The 18,595-nt window shown below is 40.5% G+C and overlaps 1 protein-coding gene across 3 annotated transcripts in view; it reads left to right on the top strand.

Moving 5' to 3' along the window:
- Positions 1-18,595, top strand: part of LOC131430344 (protein Gawky-like) — a 46,289-nt gene that overhangs the window by 10,189 nt on the left and 17,505 nt on the right. For 2 of the 3 annotated variants that reach the window (XM_058595243.1, XM_058595244.1), the window contains exons 3-10: positions 5,590-5,642; positions 5,712-8,735; positions 8,797-9,123; positions 9,194-9,660; positions 9,728-9,863; positions 9,934-10,431; positions 17,953-18,268; positions 18,338-18,567. In XM_058595243.1, the coding sequence (XP_058451226.1) occupies positions 5,778-8,735; positions 8,797-9,123; positions 9,194-9,660; positions 9,728-9,863; positions 9,934-10,431; positions 17,953-18,268; positions 18,338-18,483 (4,848 nt within the window). In that variant the 5' untranslated portion in view covers positions 5,590-5,642; positions 5,712-5,777 and the 3' untranslated portion in view covers positions 18,484-18,567. Of the gene's footprint in view, positions 1-5,589; positions 5,643-5,696; positions 8,736-8,796; positions 9,124-9,193; positions 9,661-9,727; positions 9,864-9,933; positions 10,432-17,952; positions 18,269-18,337; positions 18,568-18,595 lie in introns of all 3 variants that reach the window. The other variant, XM_058595245.1, reaches the window with a different exon arrangement.

Raw genomic sequence — 18,595 nt, 5'->3', positions numbered from 1 at the left:
GTTCTTCCATTTTTGGCAACAAAAAGTTTGTTAGCATCGAACGATAGCGATCGCCATTCACTGTAACGTTGCGTCCAACAGCATCTTTGAAAAAATACGGTCCAATGATTCCACCAGCGTACAAACCACACCAAACAGTGCATTTTTCGGGATGCATGGGCAGTTCTTGAACGGCTTCTGGTTGCTCTTCACTCCAAATGCGGCAATTTTGCTTATTTACGTAGCCATTCAACCAGAAATGAGCCTCATCGCTGAACAAAATTTGTCGATAAAAAAGCGGATTTTCCGAATGGACCACCTAAGACGCAGCCGCGGTCAACATTTAAATGAAATTATCTTCAAAAAGTAAATGTCATGTACCAATCTAACGTTTAAAATAAAGAACCGATGAGATTTTGCAAATTTTATGCGTTTTATTGTTTAAAAAAGCTCTCAAGCTCTTAAAAAATCACCCTGTAGAACTGGAACTGAGCTCTGTACCTAAACCAACCGAAAAGATGCGACAAATAGCGGAGTGAAAATATATATCGGAAAAGTCAAATGAATGAAAAACTAACAGAAAAGATGATTTATTGGAATAAGATACGCTCAGAGACAGGACTCGAACCTGCGTTCTACAAGTAGAAATGAAAAGGAAAAAATTCTTCCATTCTGCGGTATTTTCCTAAGCGAATTTCCGAAGTTAAGCGGTCTCAAATTCTAAGTCTCAAAGGTGATTATCACAAAAAAAAAATTTTTGTGGAGGTCCAGATCTGGATATTTCATGCATTTCAAATCAATTATTTCAAAACATCAAAAAAAAATTTTTTCTTTAGTTTTGAGTATTTTTCACGCGAATTTTCGAAGTTAAGCGGTTTTTTACGCAGCACGTATCCCCCACGTAAAAAGAGACCCCAGTGTAAGCAAAATCATTGCCAACGATTCAGTCAACAACATGTCAGAGGAAAAAACGATTTGAAGCTTTAATTTGTTTGTTTTGATCTTGTGTCATGCGAGTTTGGATGAAATGCTTTGTTATGCCATTTTCACCTGAGAAATCTGCAAGTATCCCAGGGTAAATTTTGAGTGCTTAAGATTAATTATCGCACTCGCAAAATGGCGGTAATGGTAGAGAAATTAACGCTGTGAAAATAACTGCATGCATGAAAAACTTGAATACAAGTTCAGCGAAGAGAAGCTTAAATATCGTAATCTGTTACGCTAGTATGCACACAGGTATAATTGCATATGTTTGGGCTATTGATGATGAGTCTGTGGGTTTGAGTGTTAGATGTTTATTCTTAATATACTTTTTTCACGCGGGACATACCGCGTAAAAAAACAGAAAAACCGCGTAGCTTTGGAAATCCTCGTGAAAAAGCTGTGTAACAAACGCATACAAAAACCGGGTGTAATAAATCAATCGATGGAGACTCTCGTACAATCGCAGCATGGCGATAGATTGAACTGTTTGATTGAAAATATCGATCATTAGAAATTTTGGTTGCCTTGCTCGAACAACCCCATGGGGCTGGTCCTTGTAGTTTTATTTTACGTTTCGTCTTCGACTCATCAGTGCATAGCAGTTCATGTTGCTGAGAACGATTGGTATGTCGTGAATTTCTTCACGGGATTCATCAGACATAAAGACACTGCACTTCGGTACAATATAAGTGTGCCAAATAGAGATAAATTTACGTTTACTTAGTGGTTATGTTGAACTGCTGAGTGGCGTGGGGCAGTTCAGCATGAACTGCTACGCGCTGAACAGTCGAAGGCGGATTTTGTTTTTTGTTTCCGAAATAAATAGAGATTATGTTTTAGTGCGAGTTTTTCTTCGCGTAAAATTTGCCAAAGAAATTAACAACAACTCGGAATGAATTCAGATCACGTTCTACGTTGTGAAAATGATAGACTAGCCGATTGGGATAAAATTCGACTGTGCCAAATATTAGAAATTTAGTTTCTAGTGCAACTGATTTCGTAGCCGATAGCGTACAATTACATAACTAATAGGTGTATAAATAAGTCCGTGTCGTTTTATAACAGAATCCAGAGATTCGCCTTTCCAAATATGCGTTGCAAAACTACAGCTTCATAACAAGCGCTTCATAAAATTTCATTCATAACAAGCGCCACCGAAGTTTCAAGATGAAGAATTAAAGGAAGGCCCGTCGCAAACGCAAGAATAATTGACAAAATCACTCTGATTTACTCAGTGTGTTAATGTTTAAAAGCAAGGGGAACGATCCGAAAGGCAGGTGATTGGGTGCCATATGAATTGAAGCCAAGGGACGTCGAGCCCCGTATCTATACGCGCGAATAATAGCTTCAGTGACCCAAATACAGTTTTTTTTGCATCGAATTGTTATTGGCGATGAAAGGTGAGTTCATTGCGATAAATCGAATACGCCGAGTAACATTGGCGGCCGTTATGAGCTGCTGCAACCAAATTAAAGATCACAGGTGGGGTCTACCGACGACAATTGATGCGTTGAACCCGAGCATTGCAAGAAAAATGGCTTTAATTTACCGATAGACACGACAGAGTAATTTTGCAACATGACAATGCTCGCCCAAATGTTACACAACCCGTAGAAACATATTTGGAAACGCTCAAATGGGAAGTCCTACTTCAACCGCCGTACAGCCCAAATATTACTATTTTCGATTACCATATGTTTCGGTCGATGCAGCATGGGTTGGCTGACCAGCAATTCTTCAATAATGGATCGATTCGTGAATTGTCAAAAAGAAGTAAAAAGTAGTGGTTAGCGATGGAAAATACTTTGAATATTGATTTTGAAACCATTTTTTGTCAATAAAGTTTCGAATTTCAAAAAAAGAATTGTTCGGACTTATTTATACTACGATCCTGTTGACACTGATGGCGTTTTCGTTTGAAGCAAAACCCAACTCAGTTTCGGACTCAAAAAGCAAAGTCTTGGCATTACATTTCTTTCGTGGAATTTGGCCTTTCTGTTTCAACAGACTTCGCAGCAGATTCTTAGTGTACAGAATCATTGCATGGCTAGTACTATGGATCCTACTGACACTAAGAATCCTTCCAGGTCGGGGCTCGAACATACGACAACTGGCTTGTAATGTAAAAACAGCGCCCTATGCATTGAACCGCCAACCCGGGAAGTTTCGATCTCAACTGTTGTGAAAAACTGTATGGATTCAACAGCAGCTTCCACATAGGGTTTCGATTTTATGACAACTGCATCCTATGTGCTTGAACCGTCAAGCTAAAATGCATTGTCTTTAACACTCTGTTGTATAATTCCTGAACCTTTGAATTTGATTTAAACAAACTATATTAATACAGGGTGATTTTTTAAGAGCTTGAGAACTTTTTTAAACAATAAAACGCATAAAATTTGCAAAATCTCATCGGTTCTTTATTTTAAACGTTAGATTGGTACATGACATTTACTTTTTGAAGATAATTTCATTTAAATGTTGACCGCGGCTGCGTCTTAGGTGGTCCATTCGGAAAATCCGCTTTTTTATCGACAAATTTTGTTCAGCGATGAGGCTCATTTCTGGTTGAATGGCTACGTAAATAAGCAAAATTGCCGCATTTGGAGTGAAGAGCAACCAGAAGCCGTTCAAGAACTGCCCATGCATCCCGAAAAATGCACTGTTTGGTGTGGTTTGTACGCTGGTGGAATCATTGGACCGTATTTTTTCAAAGATGCTGTTGGACGCAACGTTACAGTGAATGGCGATCGCTATCGTTCGATGCTAACAAACTTTTTGTTGCCAAAAATGGAAGAACTGAACTTGGTTGACATGTGGTTTCAACAAGATGGCGCTACATGCCACACAGCTCGCGATTCTATGGCCATTTTGAGGGAAAACTTCGGAGAACAATTCATCTCAAGAAATGGACCGGTAAGTTGGCCACCAAGATCATGCGATTTGACGCCTTTAGACTATTTTTTGTGGGGCTACGTCAAGTCTAAAGTCTACAGAAATAAGCCAGTAACTATTCCAGCTTTGGAAGACAACATTTCCGAAGAAATTCGGGCTATTCCGGCCGAAATGCTCGAAAAAGTTGCCCAAAATTGGACTTTCCGAATGGACCACCTAAGACGCAGCCGCGGTCAACATTTAAATGAAATTATCTTCAAAAAGTAAATGTCATGTACCAATCTAACGTTTAAAATAAAGAACCGATGAGATTTTGCAAATTTTATGCGTTTTATTGTTTAAAAAAGTTCTCAAGCTCTTAAAAAATCACCCTATACTTACTTACTTATTTTACTCTAATGGTGCACATCCCGTCTTCGGAACATGATCGCACGAACTGTAGTTTTCCAGGATACTCGATCTAGAGCCGCCGTTCTCCAGTCGCTCTGTACTCCCGCTGCGCGTGCATCCTCTTCGATTGCGCACATCCAGCGAGTGTGAGGTATACCTCGCAGTCGACGACCTCTCCCAGGTTCTCTGCCGAACATCATGTAGGCCATGCCCAATTTCGGCATTCTTGGTACAGCTCATGATTCGTGCGTCTGTGCCATTCTCCATTCTCTTCTTTGCCGCCGAGTATTGAACGAAGAATTTTTCTCTCAAAGACGCCGAGTACTCGAGCATCTGTTTCCTTCAACAACCATACTTCGTGGTCGTATAGGACAACAGGTAATATAAACGACATGTATAGAACAAGTTTCGGGCGTGTTTGCAAGCTACGAGACTTCAGCTGGTTACTGAACCCGTAGAAAACCCTATTCGCAGCTGCAACACGCCTAATATCATTATTGCATGTCACTAGTGTTCCAAGATATATGAACACGTCAACAACCTCGTATAGTACCCCATCATTCCCACCTCAGGTCCTACACCGTTTGGGCTGCCTCGTTCTCTACCAGCCACCATGTACCTAGTCTTGGTAGAGTTTATCGTCAACCCTATTCTCGCAGCTTCTTTCTTGAAGAGCACCAAAGCCTCTTCCACAGCTCTACGATCCACACCAAAAATCACCCCTTTTCTGTATTTCGATCGAATCGGATCGGATGGAACGAATGTAAAAATTTGCATTCTGTAATTCGATCGAGTGATGATTTTGTAGTCAATGTCGTCCGCAAAACCAAGAAGCATGTGAGACTTATTGATGATGGTTCCGCTTTCTTGCACTCCGGATCTTTGTATGGCCCCTTCGAGCGCTATATTGAACAACAGATTTGAGAGCGCGTCGCCCGGCTTCAATCCATCTAACGTCACGAAAGTATCGGATGTCGTACCAGCTATCTTGACGCTTGATTTCGATCCATCGAGCGTCTCACGATAGACTGATTAGCTTTGTCGAAACGCCATGTTCTAACATAATCGGCCACAATTCGGTACGATTCACTGAGACGTACGCTGCTTTGAAATTTACAAACAGATGATGAGTCCGCAATTTGTACTCCCAAAACTTATCGAGAATTTGTTGCAAGGTGAAGATCTGGTCCGTCTTTGAACGCCTTTCTCGAGAACCGCATTGGTATTCGCCGACAAAGGATTCTGCCAATGAACGCAGTCTGCTGAACAGAACTCTAGAATGTACCTTGTATAATTACTTAATTACTATATTAATATAAGCCTTTTTTGCTCATTTTTCAGCAAATCAGCTAATCGCATTTTCACATTAAATACCAACGAGGAATAGCTATAGGGTAGGTTTGATTTTCTTCAAAGGCCCAATTTCTAAAAATAAAATAAAACTGCAGCGATATTTTTTTCAGGGCATCGATATTTTTTTCTCTCATAACGGAATGCAATAGTGTACATAAATAAGCAGAAAACGGAAAATGCAACACTTCATCTCTAGTATCGAAAATCATACAAAGAATTTAGACGTATTAATGATCCTCAATATTAAGAAATTCGATAAAAATATCACCTGTACTGTTACTACTACTGCTACTACTATTACTACTACAACTACTAATATTTCTACTACTTCAACTACTCAAAACAACACGAACAAGTCTGAATACGCTTTTAAGAAATCACTTAATAGTTTGCTAAGTTTAACCGGAAAAGAAACGAGACAGGATCTGTCGAAGAGGCAAGTGGAAAGGGAAGGCGAGCTGCATCTACTAATTCAAATACCAACACTACTACTACAATCGATCGATGAGTCTGAGCAACAATCAGGGATTGTATCCGATATTATACTAACTGTTAGTATTAATCCATTAATTTGTAACCATACTGCAAAATTGATTATCGATTGTATAGTGTTTGTGGTGATTGAAGCAGGGCAGCGCGGGCAACGATCGAAACTGAAACTCGCTGGACAATACTATGCACGAAGCGAACGCCGGCCAGAACTGATGACGACAGGGGGCTACAATATTCAAACGAATCAGAAAGACGGGAATTTGAAACATTTCGATCATCTGTTCCAAAGCACGATGAATAAGAATGACACTGTGAATATGATATGTGATTTAATTGATTACCTGATAACAGTAAATACTGATCATAGTATAGTAATTGATGGATGTAGTAGCTTGATCTGTATTGACCAAAATGTAGATTCTAAGGACAGCAATGATAAAGCCATGGCAGGTGATACAACCGATGCTAATACTTCCGAACAAGCCAAACGAACCTCGAAACTAGTAACAACGTACGTTAAGTTTGATGAATTACTGCGTATGTCGGAATGGGAAAAGACTGTGCTGAAAAGCGGTGTACGGCCGCGAATGAGACTGTGTGGAGGAGGAGAAGATTCGACCAATAGTGGTACCAGTGCATGGGGCGCACCCGCCCCCGGTAACCCGGGCAATTCGTGGGGCTCGCTGAATCCACAACAACCCGGAGCGTGGGGTAACAATCCGCAGGCAGGGCCAGCGGGAGTTGCTGGTGGAAATATGAAACAGCAACAACCGGGGCAGCAACCCAATCCAGTCGGCGGCCCGGCAGGCACTGCTGGTGGACACCCGGTAGGTGATAATGCCGAACCCAACGCGTGGTCAGGAGGAAACCCAGTGAATCCTAACAATGCCAACGTACAAAATCAACCCAGTGGTGCTAGTAATGTGGGTAATGTGACAATGAATAATCCCAACTCTGTTCAACCGCAGCAACCACAACAACAGCAGCAGCAGCAACAACAACAACTGGAGACACCACCACAAGCACAACCGAATCCAAAATTAGAACGCCTGAACACCATGATCGAGGCGCTCCATGCGGTGGATGGGTGGGGCTCGGAAAATGTTAATCAGGACAGCCGATGGGATGTGCCGGCTTCCCCTGAACCCGGTTCCAAACCTGACCCGAATAGTGCAACCAGTGGTCCGACGGCTGGAATTCCCATGTGGAAAACAAACACCGGAACGGAAATCTGGGAAGCTAACCTTCGCAATGGTGGACAAATGCCTCAACAACAACAACCTGTACAAAAAACTCCGTGGGGTCCATCCACCAATATCGGTGGAACATGGGGAGAAGATGACGATTCCAGTGAAACAAATACTGTTTGGAATGGAGCTACTGGTACGAACCAACCGGCGGCTGCACCCCAAGGTGTTCCGTCCCAGCAACCTCCCTGGAACGCTGCTAACAATACTGCTATGTGGGGTCCAGGTGGTGGTGGTGGTGGTGGTAGTGGTGGCGGTCCATCATCCGGCGCTGTTAAGAAAGAAAATGACTGGGGAGGTAATCCCGGTCCCGCTGGAGGATGGGATCAACGTAATGCACCTCCTGTGGCACCCAGCGCCATCGCTAGCATGGAGTCTACTAACATCGATATGCGTAACATTCGAATTACAGCAGGAATAGATGGGAACAGAGAAATACGTGGTGACCCAAGGGGAATTTCCGGACGATTGAACGGTAATGTCAATCTGTGGGACCAGCATCAGCTGCCTGGGATGGCACCCAATAAGATTCCCCCTGTTACTACCCCCGGTACTCCGGCTGGCGGTGGACAGTGGCCTAGTAATCAAGCTCCAGGTGGTCATAACAACAAAACACCATCTGGTTGGGATGATACGTCCGCTCCGAATGTTCGGCGAAACGCGGATGACGGAACAGCCATGTGGAATCATGTACTTAGTCGTCAAAATTCCACCGTTTCCAACTGGAAAGAGGGCCAAGAAGGACTGCAGCGTGATTCTGTGCAACGCAATTCAATTGCTGGTGGCAATTTGCCAGGATTAGTCAATTCACGAGAAGGTAGACTAATTCTCAGAAACGCTGGTCCAATGAAGCCCGATAATCTCTGGGGTCAAAACAATGTTGGTGGGGGTGGGGGTGGTGGTGGTGGTGGTGGTGTTGGTGTTGGTGGTGGTGGTGCACGCGGGAACGGAGGTTGGGAGGACGCTGGTGGTAACAACTGGGAGGACAAACCCACCGGGTCGTTGTGGACGGAAAATGCATCAGCTGGAAATTGGAACAAAAACAAACCGATGGGTTCCAACTGGAACGATGCGAACATCGTAAACATCGACATGGGCCCTGACTGGAACATCCATGGAGGCGGTTTGAACAAACCACCGAACAAAATCAACCCACTGGAATTTATTAGAAACAGTAAACAGTATCGGATGTTGTGTGATATGGGTTTCAAGAAAGAAGACGTTGAAACCGTTCTTCGCATATCGAACATGAATCTCGAGGAGTCGATTGAAATGCTACAGAGAAACGGATCCACGACCGACTGGCGTCGAGGGGATGATCATGGTCCTGGCTTTCCTGGTCAATTTGCAGATCGATTCTCAGGCGCAGGAAACTCGTCACTTCCATTTCCTCCGGTGAGTTTCTTTTTCTGTTGAACAAATAAATGCCAATGATGATGATGATTCTCTTTTCCAGAATAACCAAAACTTACTCAGTGGATTCGGTGGTAATCCTAATATCAACTCGTTTAATAATATGAAGTTTGGAGGTGGTGGCGGTGGCGGCGGCGGTGGTGGTGGTGTCGGTGGCGCAGGTCCTAACGGGGCCACCGGAGCCCCATTCGGTCAGCCATCGATGCTCAATCAAAATGCACAATCTCAACCTTCCACCCAGCAGCTACGTATGCTAGTCCAACAAATACAAATGGCCGTACAACATGGTTACTTGAACCATCAAATTCTTAATCAACCTTTGGCACCGCAAACTTTGTTACTGTTGAATCAACTATTGAATCATATCAAGGTTAGCGGTTTTGCTATAGAAAACAAATTCTAAGAAATCAAGTGAAACTAATTTTTTCCTCAATTTACAGCAACTACAAGTAATGCAAAGTAATTTGAACCGTAGCGGTGGGGGTGGTGTCAGTGCTGTACAAATATCTCTTGCAATTAATAAGCTCAAATCCCAAATCGGTAATCTGCAGAATCAGATTACTGCCCAGCAGACCATCTACGTGAAGCAACAACAACAACAGCAGCAACAGCAACAACACCAGCAAAACAATCCGAACCCGGTGTCCGGCGCCGGCGGACACCCAGGAAATGATTTGTTCCGTACGCCAAACGATTTGTCCGGGCTACCTGGCAATTTCTCCGATATGTCCTTGAAGGACAATAATAATCCATTCCCAACGGCGGGTGGTACTAGTCAACAGTCTCGATTAACCCAATGGAAGCTGCCGTCGACTGCGGCAGCTGACAAGGATTCGGATCTCACTGATTTCCCCAGAGCTCCAGGGACTACCTCAAAACCATCTGGACTCGGAGGGATTGATGATGGGTATGCTTTTCGAGTAGAAAAATTTGAATTTAATATAACAAAAAAAAACTGTCCTATACCGCTGTAGCACTTGGTCCAATGGTCGATCTAATATGGGCGATGGATGGCCCGATTCGAATGCTCAAGACAACAAAGACTGGGCGGCAAATGCGGACGCATTTACCGATTTGGTTCCTGAGTTTGAACCAGGAAAACCGTGGAAGGTATGTCGATCTAATGTTCAAACACGCACCTAAACAACATTCAACTAACTTCCATCCAACCATCCCGCAGGGCACCCAAACGACTCGCATCGAAGATGACCCCACTATCACACCAGGAAGCGTGGCACGCTCCCCACTCTCCATCGCCTCTGCCAAAGAATCGAATTTATTTGCCAATAGCAATAGTTCTAGTAACCATAATAACAATACTACCAATAGCAAATCCTCGCCAACTGAATCAATAACGTCCTCAACATGGAGCTATAATCCTAACAGCACGCATAGTGGTTTCGGTGGCTCCAAACTGTCGAAAAATGCATGGCCCGATAGTATTGTTCCTTCGGTTGATTTGTGGGATAATCCACTTGGTAAGGGTGGTCGCGTTGCTCCTCCTGGGCTCAAAGGTGCGGGCGGTAAGCTTGATGCGAATGGGTGGAATCCTCCGCATGGTGCTGGTGGTGGTGTTGGTGTTGGTGTTGGTGGCGGTGGACCTGGCACACCTGGTTGGAACAGCGGTGTCGCATCTTGGCCTTCAACGTGGATCTTGCTGAAGAATTTGACCGCACAGGTACGTCACTGAATGCATGCGCTAAATCGTATTCGGAGTTAGCAGCATCCTCTGAGATTTCATTGCAACCTCCCGGACATTTAGACTTAGCAGCAGTAATCCACTTTGCGCAATTTGTTATTTTCCAAATCTGATCTGGATTGTTTTTTGAACTCTTTTAATGATTTTGTTTAAATGGCTTTAATCGAAAAATGACAAATTCTTCAAAAAAGTGTTTTATAGGTAACTTTCACAACATTTGACAAATTTTCGAATGAAAATGTGGGAAAAATCCAAATTGTGTTCTGCACTGAAAAGCAATGGTTTTAAAAATTTAAAGTCAATATACACTCAATTTTTTCCATGTGGGAAATACGTACTACATAAAAACGGCACAATTCATATGAAAATATAAATTAAAAAAAACATAAAAAATTTAAGTTAAAAAAATTATTCAGATGAGATTCGCATAAAAATAAACCGAAATAAAAAAAATGATTTCAGGTACCTCAGAAATGCGGGTATTGTTGTTATATCCTGTTATTTCAAAAAAATTAAAGAAAATCGACTCGGTTATTCTGAGACTCAAAGTTCCAGAAAATCGATTCGGGGATTGTGAGACTCAAGTCCCAGAGTGTTAATTTTTCTACAAAAAAAAACATTCAAGGTTTATTCGTTAAAAAATCTGGACAGATTAAATTTGGAATGAAACAAATTTGCTGTTAGTTCATCCCAAGATACTTTTTTTATTCATTTAATTGTGCATTATTATGAGTCATTTTTGAACTAATTACAGTTACTTAATTAGATTGCATGAAGGAACTACGAACTTTTGAGTTTACTCCAGCCATTAGAGTCTGTGAAGACTTCTATGCAACCGATTTAGCAGTTTTTGTGCGGGATTTTCTGCATTTGTCTATAGTTGTAGTTTGTTGTTTATATTGAGAAAGTTATCTCTTCACGAGAGACCAATACCGCTCGATAAGTAGCAGCTCCGGTCAGTGTTGGTGATTGCCGATAGTTTGACAGAAGCTGCTCAATATTTTTCTATATTGTAAACAGCATTTTCCATCCGGTAGAAGATGCTACAAGAATTCGTGCCTTTCAATGCATGAACCGTGAGAGAATTTTTCTACGTTTCTTCGCTCCACTTCATACTCTGAGTAATTCACGGCCCTTAAAAAAGATTTACAGTCTGATAATGATCGGTGCTGTGTGGAATTTACTAAGAGAGAATCGCAAGTTGAAATTATCGCAGAAAATTGAATCGATTATTCGACTTGATGATTCTCATACTAGGCTGCAATATTTCAAAACCCTTGTGTGGAGCATTCACATACATTTTCAGAGACACAACTTATACAAAGGTTATATGCACATAGTTAGAAAAAGTGGCAAAAGTAAAATGATTCTATCGCAATTATCAACTGCCCGTATAGAATCGGATCGCGAAACAACAATAAGCGATCGTTTGTTGCTTCAGAGAGAATCCCCGCAGCAGCATGCTAACTTTTGATTCTCAGACAAGTCATCGAGAGAAATTCGCTCTCGCACTGGTGTCCATTCTATGTTAAATGAACCATGCCGGTTTTCTGTTGCTGGGATGATATCCGTCGCTCTTTGATAGCACTGATTGAATCGTGTGATGAGTTGCTAGAAAGCGTTTTTTTTGTCCATCCTGTGACAAGATGCCAAATCAGATCAGAATAGCAATGGAGCGTATGCGTAGGAATTATAACAATCGCTTCTTTATGCATTTTTCACGGCATATTTTATCGTTCACCGTTACAGTAATGATAAGGCTTTGATTTGCTCGACCACATATTGCCATATTGCCTGCCAAACCGAATATATTTTGGGAAAAATGGTATCCTTCTGGTGGATCCTGAGATTCATTTTTATTCCACTCCAAGCCTGGCTGTTGTCAAACGTGTATCGTAAGATATGAGAAAGTTATGGACAGTACTCGCAGGAAAACGAAGTTTTTGCAAATTTCTAACATCTCTCTAAAAACTTGTAGTATCATAATATCACAATGACGGACATATGTTCATTATTCTGCGAAGTATTTTACGCGTTGATGAAATATAACCTATTTGACGGTGTCCAGATTTTGTCACAAACAAGCCTTAATCAGGGTGGCAAGTGACCGGGAAAATCGGGAAAACCGGGAAAAAGTCGGGAATTTGGTTTTACCGCGAAAAAGTCGGGAATTTTAGTACAAATCCGGGAAAAATTTACTAGTCCTAATCTTAGTAACGATTTTCAGCATCATGATTTTCCTGATACAACAAATGAAAAGATGAAGGCCATTTTGTGTTTGAACTAGGAGTCATGAACAAGTTTTGAAACTTCTTATTGTCCCTCACAGGTTCAATGGTGCACAATCCATTGAAAATGGAGCCAACACCTCAGCAATTTTCAATCAATAAGAGCTTTTTTGATTGCCATCAATAACAGCACAATGAATGCTCATAATGAAAAATAAGGATAATTTGGATGCTTCTGCTGGATTTCTATTAAATCTCGACAAATATTAAAAAAGTTTCCTAATGCAAATGACAGTTTCTCTTTGTTTATTTTCTCTTTCAATTATTACGGCGTATTCCTGTATTTTCCAACATTTTTTTTAAAAAGCAAATCGAATGTTGATAGTTTCAGTCGTTATTCTATGCAAAGTGTAAGATAGAAGGATTGCCTATAGGACCGTAATTATCGAAAGAAAGAGTAAAGAAAGAGGAACTGTCATTTGCACTTAAGACCTTTTCTAGTGTTTGTCTTCAAATTTCAGATAATGGTAAGAGTAACATCAGGTAACATGTTTAATTTTTTTAAAGAATTCTTAGGAGCCGTGTTTTAGTTGCCAGCTAGTGATTCCACTAATTTCACTTCACCATTTTGTCTCAGTAATGTGAAATTGTGACAATACTTGTTGTTCAATAGGATTCACAAAATCGACAAAGCTGTCGACTTTCATTTTATTCACCGTTTGCAAGGAGTATTTGATTTCCTTCTTTGACAGGTGAAACTGGTTTTTCAGAGTTAGGAAGAGCCTGTTCAGTGTCGATGATAAGAGAATCAAATTTAGATAATCTCAGTCACTAGAGGCATAGATTGTTGTTGTTTTTCCAAAGTGACAAGCGTACATTTTAAGAATTCTAGAAGGATTTTGTTCTCTCGCCAAAACCCAACTCTGAAGGGATATCGTATATGTTGTTAGCAATGAGCCTCATGTGCACCTCGTGCACTGCACAACTAGTCAAACTGTCAACTCTGTGAGAACTTGTATGCACACATTCAGGAGAGGCTTCAGTGGCTTATGCTTATGGCAGTTGAAAACAAATTGCTGGCTCAGTTGCAACGTCGAAACGGTTCTGGTATCATACCATATAAGCAGTGCACAACCCGTAAATTTAGTCACGAGACGTCACTGGTCACATTTTTAATTTTTAAGCTTATACTATACCAGGCTAAAAAAGTATTGGAATACACTAGTCCGCGACCGGTCCAAAAGAACTAGTTCTCCTCGAAGATTGAGTGAACTGGAGTTCTTTATTGAAGAATGGTAGCTCTTTTTTCTTCTCAATAGAATAGTCTTTCGAAACGTTTGCTGGTTTGAGGAATCTGGTACGCGTACTTTGAAAATGTATATAAAAGAGAATGATTATGCTAAAAGATTTCACTATTATTGAATCTGTTCACTACAAAATATAATTTATAGCTCTCATATTATTTTCGAAGAAACATACAAAGTTTCAGAAAAACGAAAGAACGGTTCAATAGAACTAATTCTTTCGGTACAACTATCAAGTTTTCAACAGTTCTTTGAAATGAACGGTTTCTAGAATACACTCCTAACTTGCATAAGTTTTAGGAAGGACTGATTTTCCAGATAGCCTTTGAAAGACTGATTCAGTGGTAGTCTTGAAAAAGATTGAATAGTTCGAAAAATAATTATTTTAATTGTAGGAATAAATAGAATTTTTCATCATTAGGCTTTCAAATCACTGATGATATTTCTGGAAAACTACAAAACACCACCAATAATCGTCGAATATGATGTGGAAGCTGCGCTTAAGAGCATTCTTGGAAAAAGCAAGAAGTTTAAATAAATTGTGTAGATTTTTCAAGAAAATTTCAAGAATTTTGATGCTTCATTCCTTCATGAAATGCAAGACTGATCAATTTCATCACCGTTGGAGAGATATGTTTCTTGTTTTAATCATATTGCTACATCGTAGTTACTGGTGAAGTAAAAGGCTAAATAAAGATGGAATACATTGGACTTAATGAACGTTTGGACAAACTGTGGATGAGAGTTTTAATCGTAGTTCCAAGGAGATACCCGAAAAATAGTTATTTCTCAACTCTCGATGTTTTTTGGACATGTTAAAAAACCGGGAATTTTTAGTCTCGCGCACCGGGAAAAACGGGAAAAAACCGGGAAATTGAAATCGCTAATTCACTTGCCACCCTGCTTAATACCAGATCTCGCCGTTTTATGCCCAGGTCGACTTTTTGTTAGAAAAAAATGTTTTCGAGATATATAATCTCAATGGTACAAGCTTTTCTAAGACATTTATCATGAAAAATTGCCTAAAAATAAAAAAAAATCCGGATAGTTTCCAAAATTCACATTCAAAAAATAGTATAACTTTGAAAATTTGCATACAAAGTCGCTTAAACAACAGTAAACATCCGAATCAGAACATACATCAGAATTCCGTTGTTAAAGTTTGGTCGAAGATTGTTTGGCATAGTTTTCATTTGGAAAAAAAAAGTTTGGCATGAAATAAAAAGCTTTTGGCTCAATTGTTCTTTGGCATAATTTTCATTTAGCATAGTTTCAATTGTACATATTACCTTTTGATATTCGATTCGTTCACACTGCGTAGTTCTTCTTGTGGACTCGTCGCATCTTGTTTCTGTAGCCAATAAAAAAATAACGAATTGTCTTTTATGGTCGAAAGAGATCAGGGGCATTTCGTCGAAAGCCATTTCGCCGAAAGCCGTTTTGCCGAAAGCCATTTCGCCGAAAGGGTTATTTCGCCGAATGGGTCACTGCCGAAAGCTATTTCGCCGAAAGGGTCATTTCGCCGAATTCTGAAAACGTCTTGAAATCGTAATTAGAATTTATTTAAATTGCAGACAAACGAAAGATGATAGCGTTAACGCCCGTTTTGTTAACCTACCATTGTACTTCTTGAATAATGATTGATTGTTGTACTCTTGAATAAAGATTGATTCACGAACCTCAGAAAGTAGTTCCGAAGAAAACTTGTTGACTATTTGCTACTAAGCATCAAAGCGATTGCATAGGTGTATCTACCAGGCAAATGTAGGTGGTATTTTCCGTTTATTAAGTGAAAATGAAAAAATATCTAATGCGGCTACGCTACATCGTTTTGGTTCATGTGCAGTCCGACCTCGCTACCGCTCGTTCGGACCTAACTAAAGCAAAGAAACCTTCCTTTGAGTAGACTGGGCAAACGAGGCGGTTACAGGTTTGTACTCAGCTGGCTTCGGTTATGTGGCTGCGCCACATCAGTTATACAGGAGACATAACATGTAGAAGATGTGACCCTTTCGGCGAAATGACTCTTTCGGTAAAATGACCCTTTCGACGAAATGACCCTTTCGGCAAAATGACTCTTTCGGCGAAATGACCTATTCGGCGAAACGACTTTCGGCGATATGACCCGCTCCCGGTCGGAAGTACTATGAAAGGTTGAAATATAGAAATGTAAAACGACCAAAAATTACACTGCAGGAATGTAATATCAAGGCTTTGCTTTCAAGGTAACCTCGCAGTTCGATTCGTCCAATCACTGATAGAAAGTGATGGTCTCTAGCAAGAAAACCTGTAATCCACATGTTTTGTGTTTCAACTGTTTGTTGTTTGACCTTTTTTAGTGTCCGACCGTTATGTATTTCAGCCTTTCAAAGCACTCCCGACTATAAAATGTCATTCGTTTCAATTTTAATTACGGAACCCAATCAGAACAAATCGAATAAAAAAAAACAATTATGCCAAGCCAACTTCGGCTAAATAACATACAAAAAGCGGGTATGGCTGATATACGATCGTGTTTTGACGAAACACAAGTGCAGTACTATGATGAAACATACGTAAAACTTAGACATACGATAGAACGTCGCGATCTGTGGAACTGAGATGTGCCGAGAAGATTGAAGTTCATATTTGCCAATAAATTTGCAAAAAAGGTCATGATTTGGCAAGCGATTTGCAGTTATGGTCTGAAAACGAAACCATTCGTCACATCATCGACGATGGTATCTCAAATTCACATCGAAGAATACCTGAAATAGCGTGCATTGGACAAAGTCATCTTTTGGCTCGATTTGGCCAGTTGCCACTTCGATTTTGTCCCCGAGCTAATGAATTTTTCGAATTGCCCGGAATTTCGACCGATCGAGAAATATTAGGGAGCTTCAGAGCAGTTACTTCGTCGAAGCGGTCAGACAATTCAGAACTGAATAAATGTAACTTTGAAGTTTTGATAAAAATTTGGTAAAAAAAAACATTAATAGACGTTTTAAACTTATCGAATAAAAAATTACAGATCTTTTTGTGCGCACATTTTTACATATTTCGTTTTGTATTTTTGCGTAATATGCTTTTGAAAGTTATTTCTTGAAAATGTTGGAAGCCCGTTTAGTTTGTTAGTGTGTATGATGAGAGGTGCTGATCAAGATCATCTGGCACTATCTCCCGGTGAACGACGAATGAGGTTAAATCCGAAGGTTAATAGACCAAACAAACATCATTAAGCACTTGATTCTCAAAGTCGAATCCGAAAAATCGGCTGAATTCCGCAGTTGCTGGAGTGCAGAGCAACTATTTCCAGGGCACTTATGAACCGCACAGTGTGCAAATCGACTCAATATTAGTTCTGGTTGCGGGGAGGGGTTCTGTTCAAATGGCATCTATTCGAAATTCAAGGTGACAAGCCATTTTGAATGCAAAAACTTGATAAAAACATTGGGAGCCGAACACGGATTTAGCAATTTTAAAAATTAATATCTCTTCAAGAATCGAGCAAAAAAGCTTTAAATGCAAAAGGCTAAGGTAGCCCTTAACAAACAAGCAAACCAATGACAAAATCATTGAATGCAAGAATTGGCTAAAAATCTTTGTTTCGGAAGAACCGGTTAAATTCTTGAGATATCCATAAAATTGTGTTTTGTGCTAATTAATTTTAAATTTTTATTCGTTTTGTTTTTAGTATAGAGCATATTTTTCAATATTTTTATATAAAAATGCGACTTATTTAGTCAAAATCATCTGTGCACCACAATTTTGTAAGATTTGGCATTTTTCGATTATAACCGCTTGTATAGAATCGGTAAAACCAGTTCAGCATTCTTAAAAAAATATCTAGATTAGTTTTGAGAAACAAACAAAGAAACATGAAAAGCGGATTTTTGTTAGAAGTCAACGTGTGCAGGTTCGAGTTGGGGCGAACATCGTTCATTCGTCCTGTGCATTAGAAAACTAATGAACTCATTTCTTTCTCTCAGATTGATGGCTCTACTCTACGCACTTTGTGCATGCAACACGGTCCATTGCTTGCCTTCCATGTGTATCTCAATCACGGCATTGCGCTCTGTAAATACTCATCAAGAGAGGAATCTAGCAAGGCCCAGTTGGCACTGAACAATTGCATGCTGGCAAATGCCACCATCTGTTCCGAGACTCCTACCGAAAGCGATGTGCAGAACATCCTGCAACATCTGGGACCTCCTTCCGGCACCAATGGATTAACCGGAGGTCAATCCGGTGGTCAAAACTGGAGGCTAGGAGCCGCTGCTCAATCGCAATCCATGCGCAATCCAGGTATGTTGTGTCGTTTATTTCGGCAGATCTTTTGCTCAGTTGTAGAATTTTTATTGTTGGCCTTTGTAGCTGCTGATACCTGGAGCTCAGCTTGGCCAAGTAGCACTGCCGGATCGAACCTTTGGGCACCTTTGGACGGTCCATCCGATCGAGCAACACCAGCCAATTTGAACTCATTTCTACCCGAGAGCTTGCTTGGTACGGAACTAAACTAAGCAGAACGAAAAGATACAAAAAAAACACATAAACGATCGTAGTAATTAAGTGAACAAAGTATGCAACGTTTATTGGATAATGCGGTGAGTACAAGTTTATAGTTCTATTTAT

This window comes from Malaya genurostris, chromosome 2 (genome assembly GCF_030247185.1).
Source record: "Malaya genurostris strain Urasoe2022 chromosome 2, Malgen_1.1, whole genome shotgun sequence".
In the NCBI taxonomy this organism is placed as follows: domain Eukaryota; kingdom Metazoa; phylum Arthropoda; class Insecta; order Diptera; family Culicidae; genus Malaya; species Malaya genurostris.
Note: the sequence above shows the minus strand (reverse complement) of the source record. Positions and strands in the feature narration are given on the sequence as shown.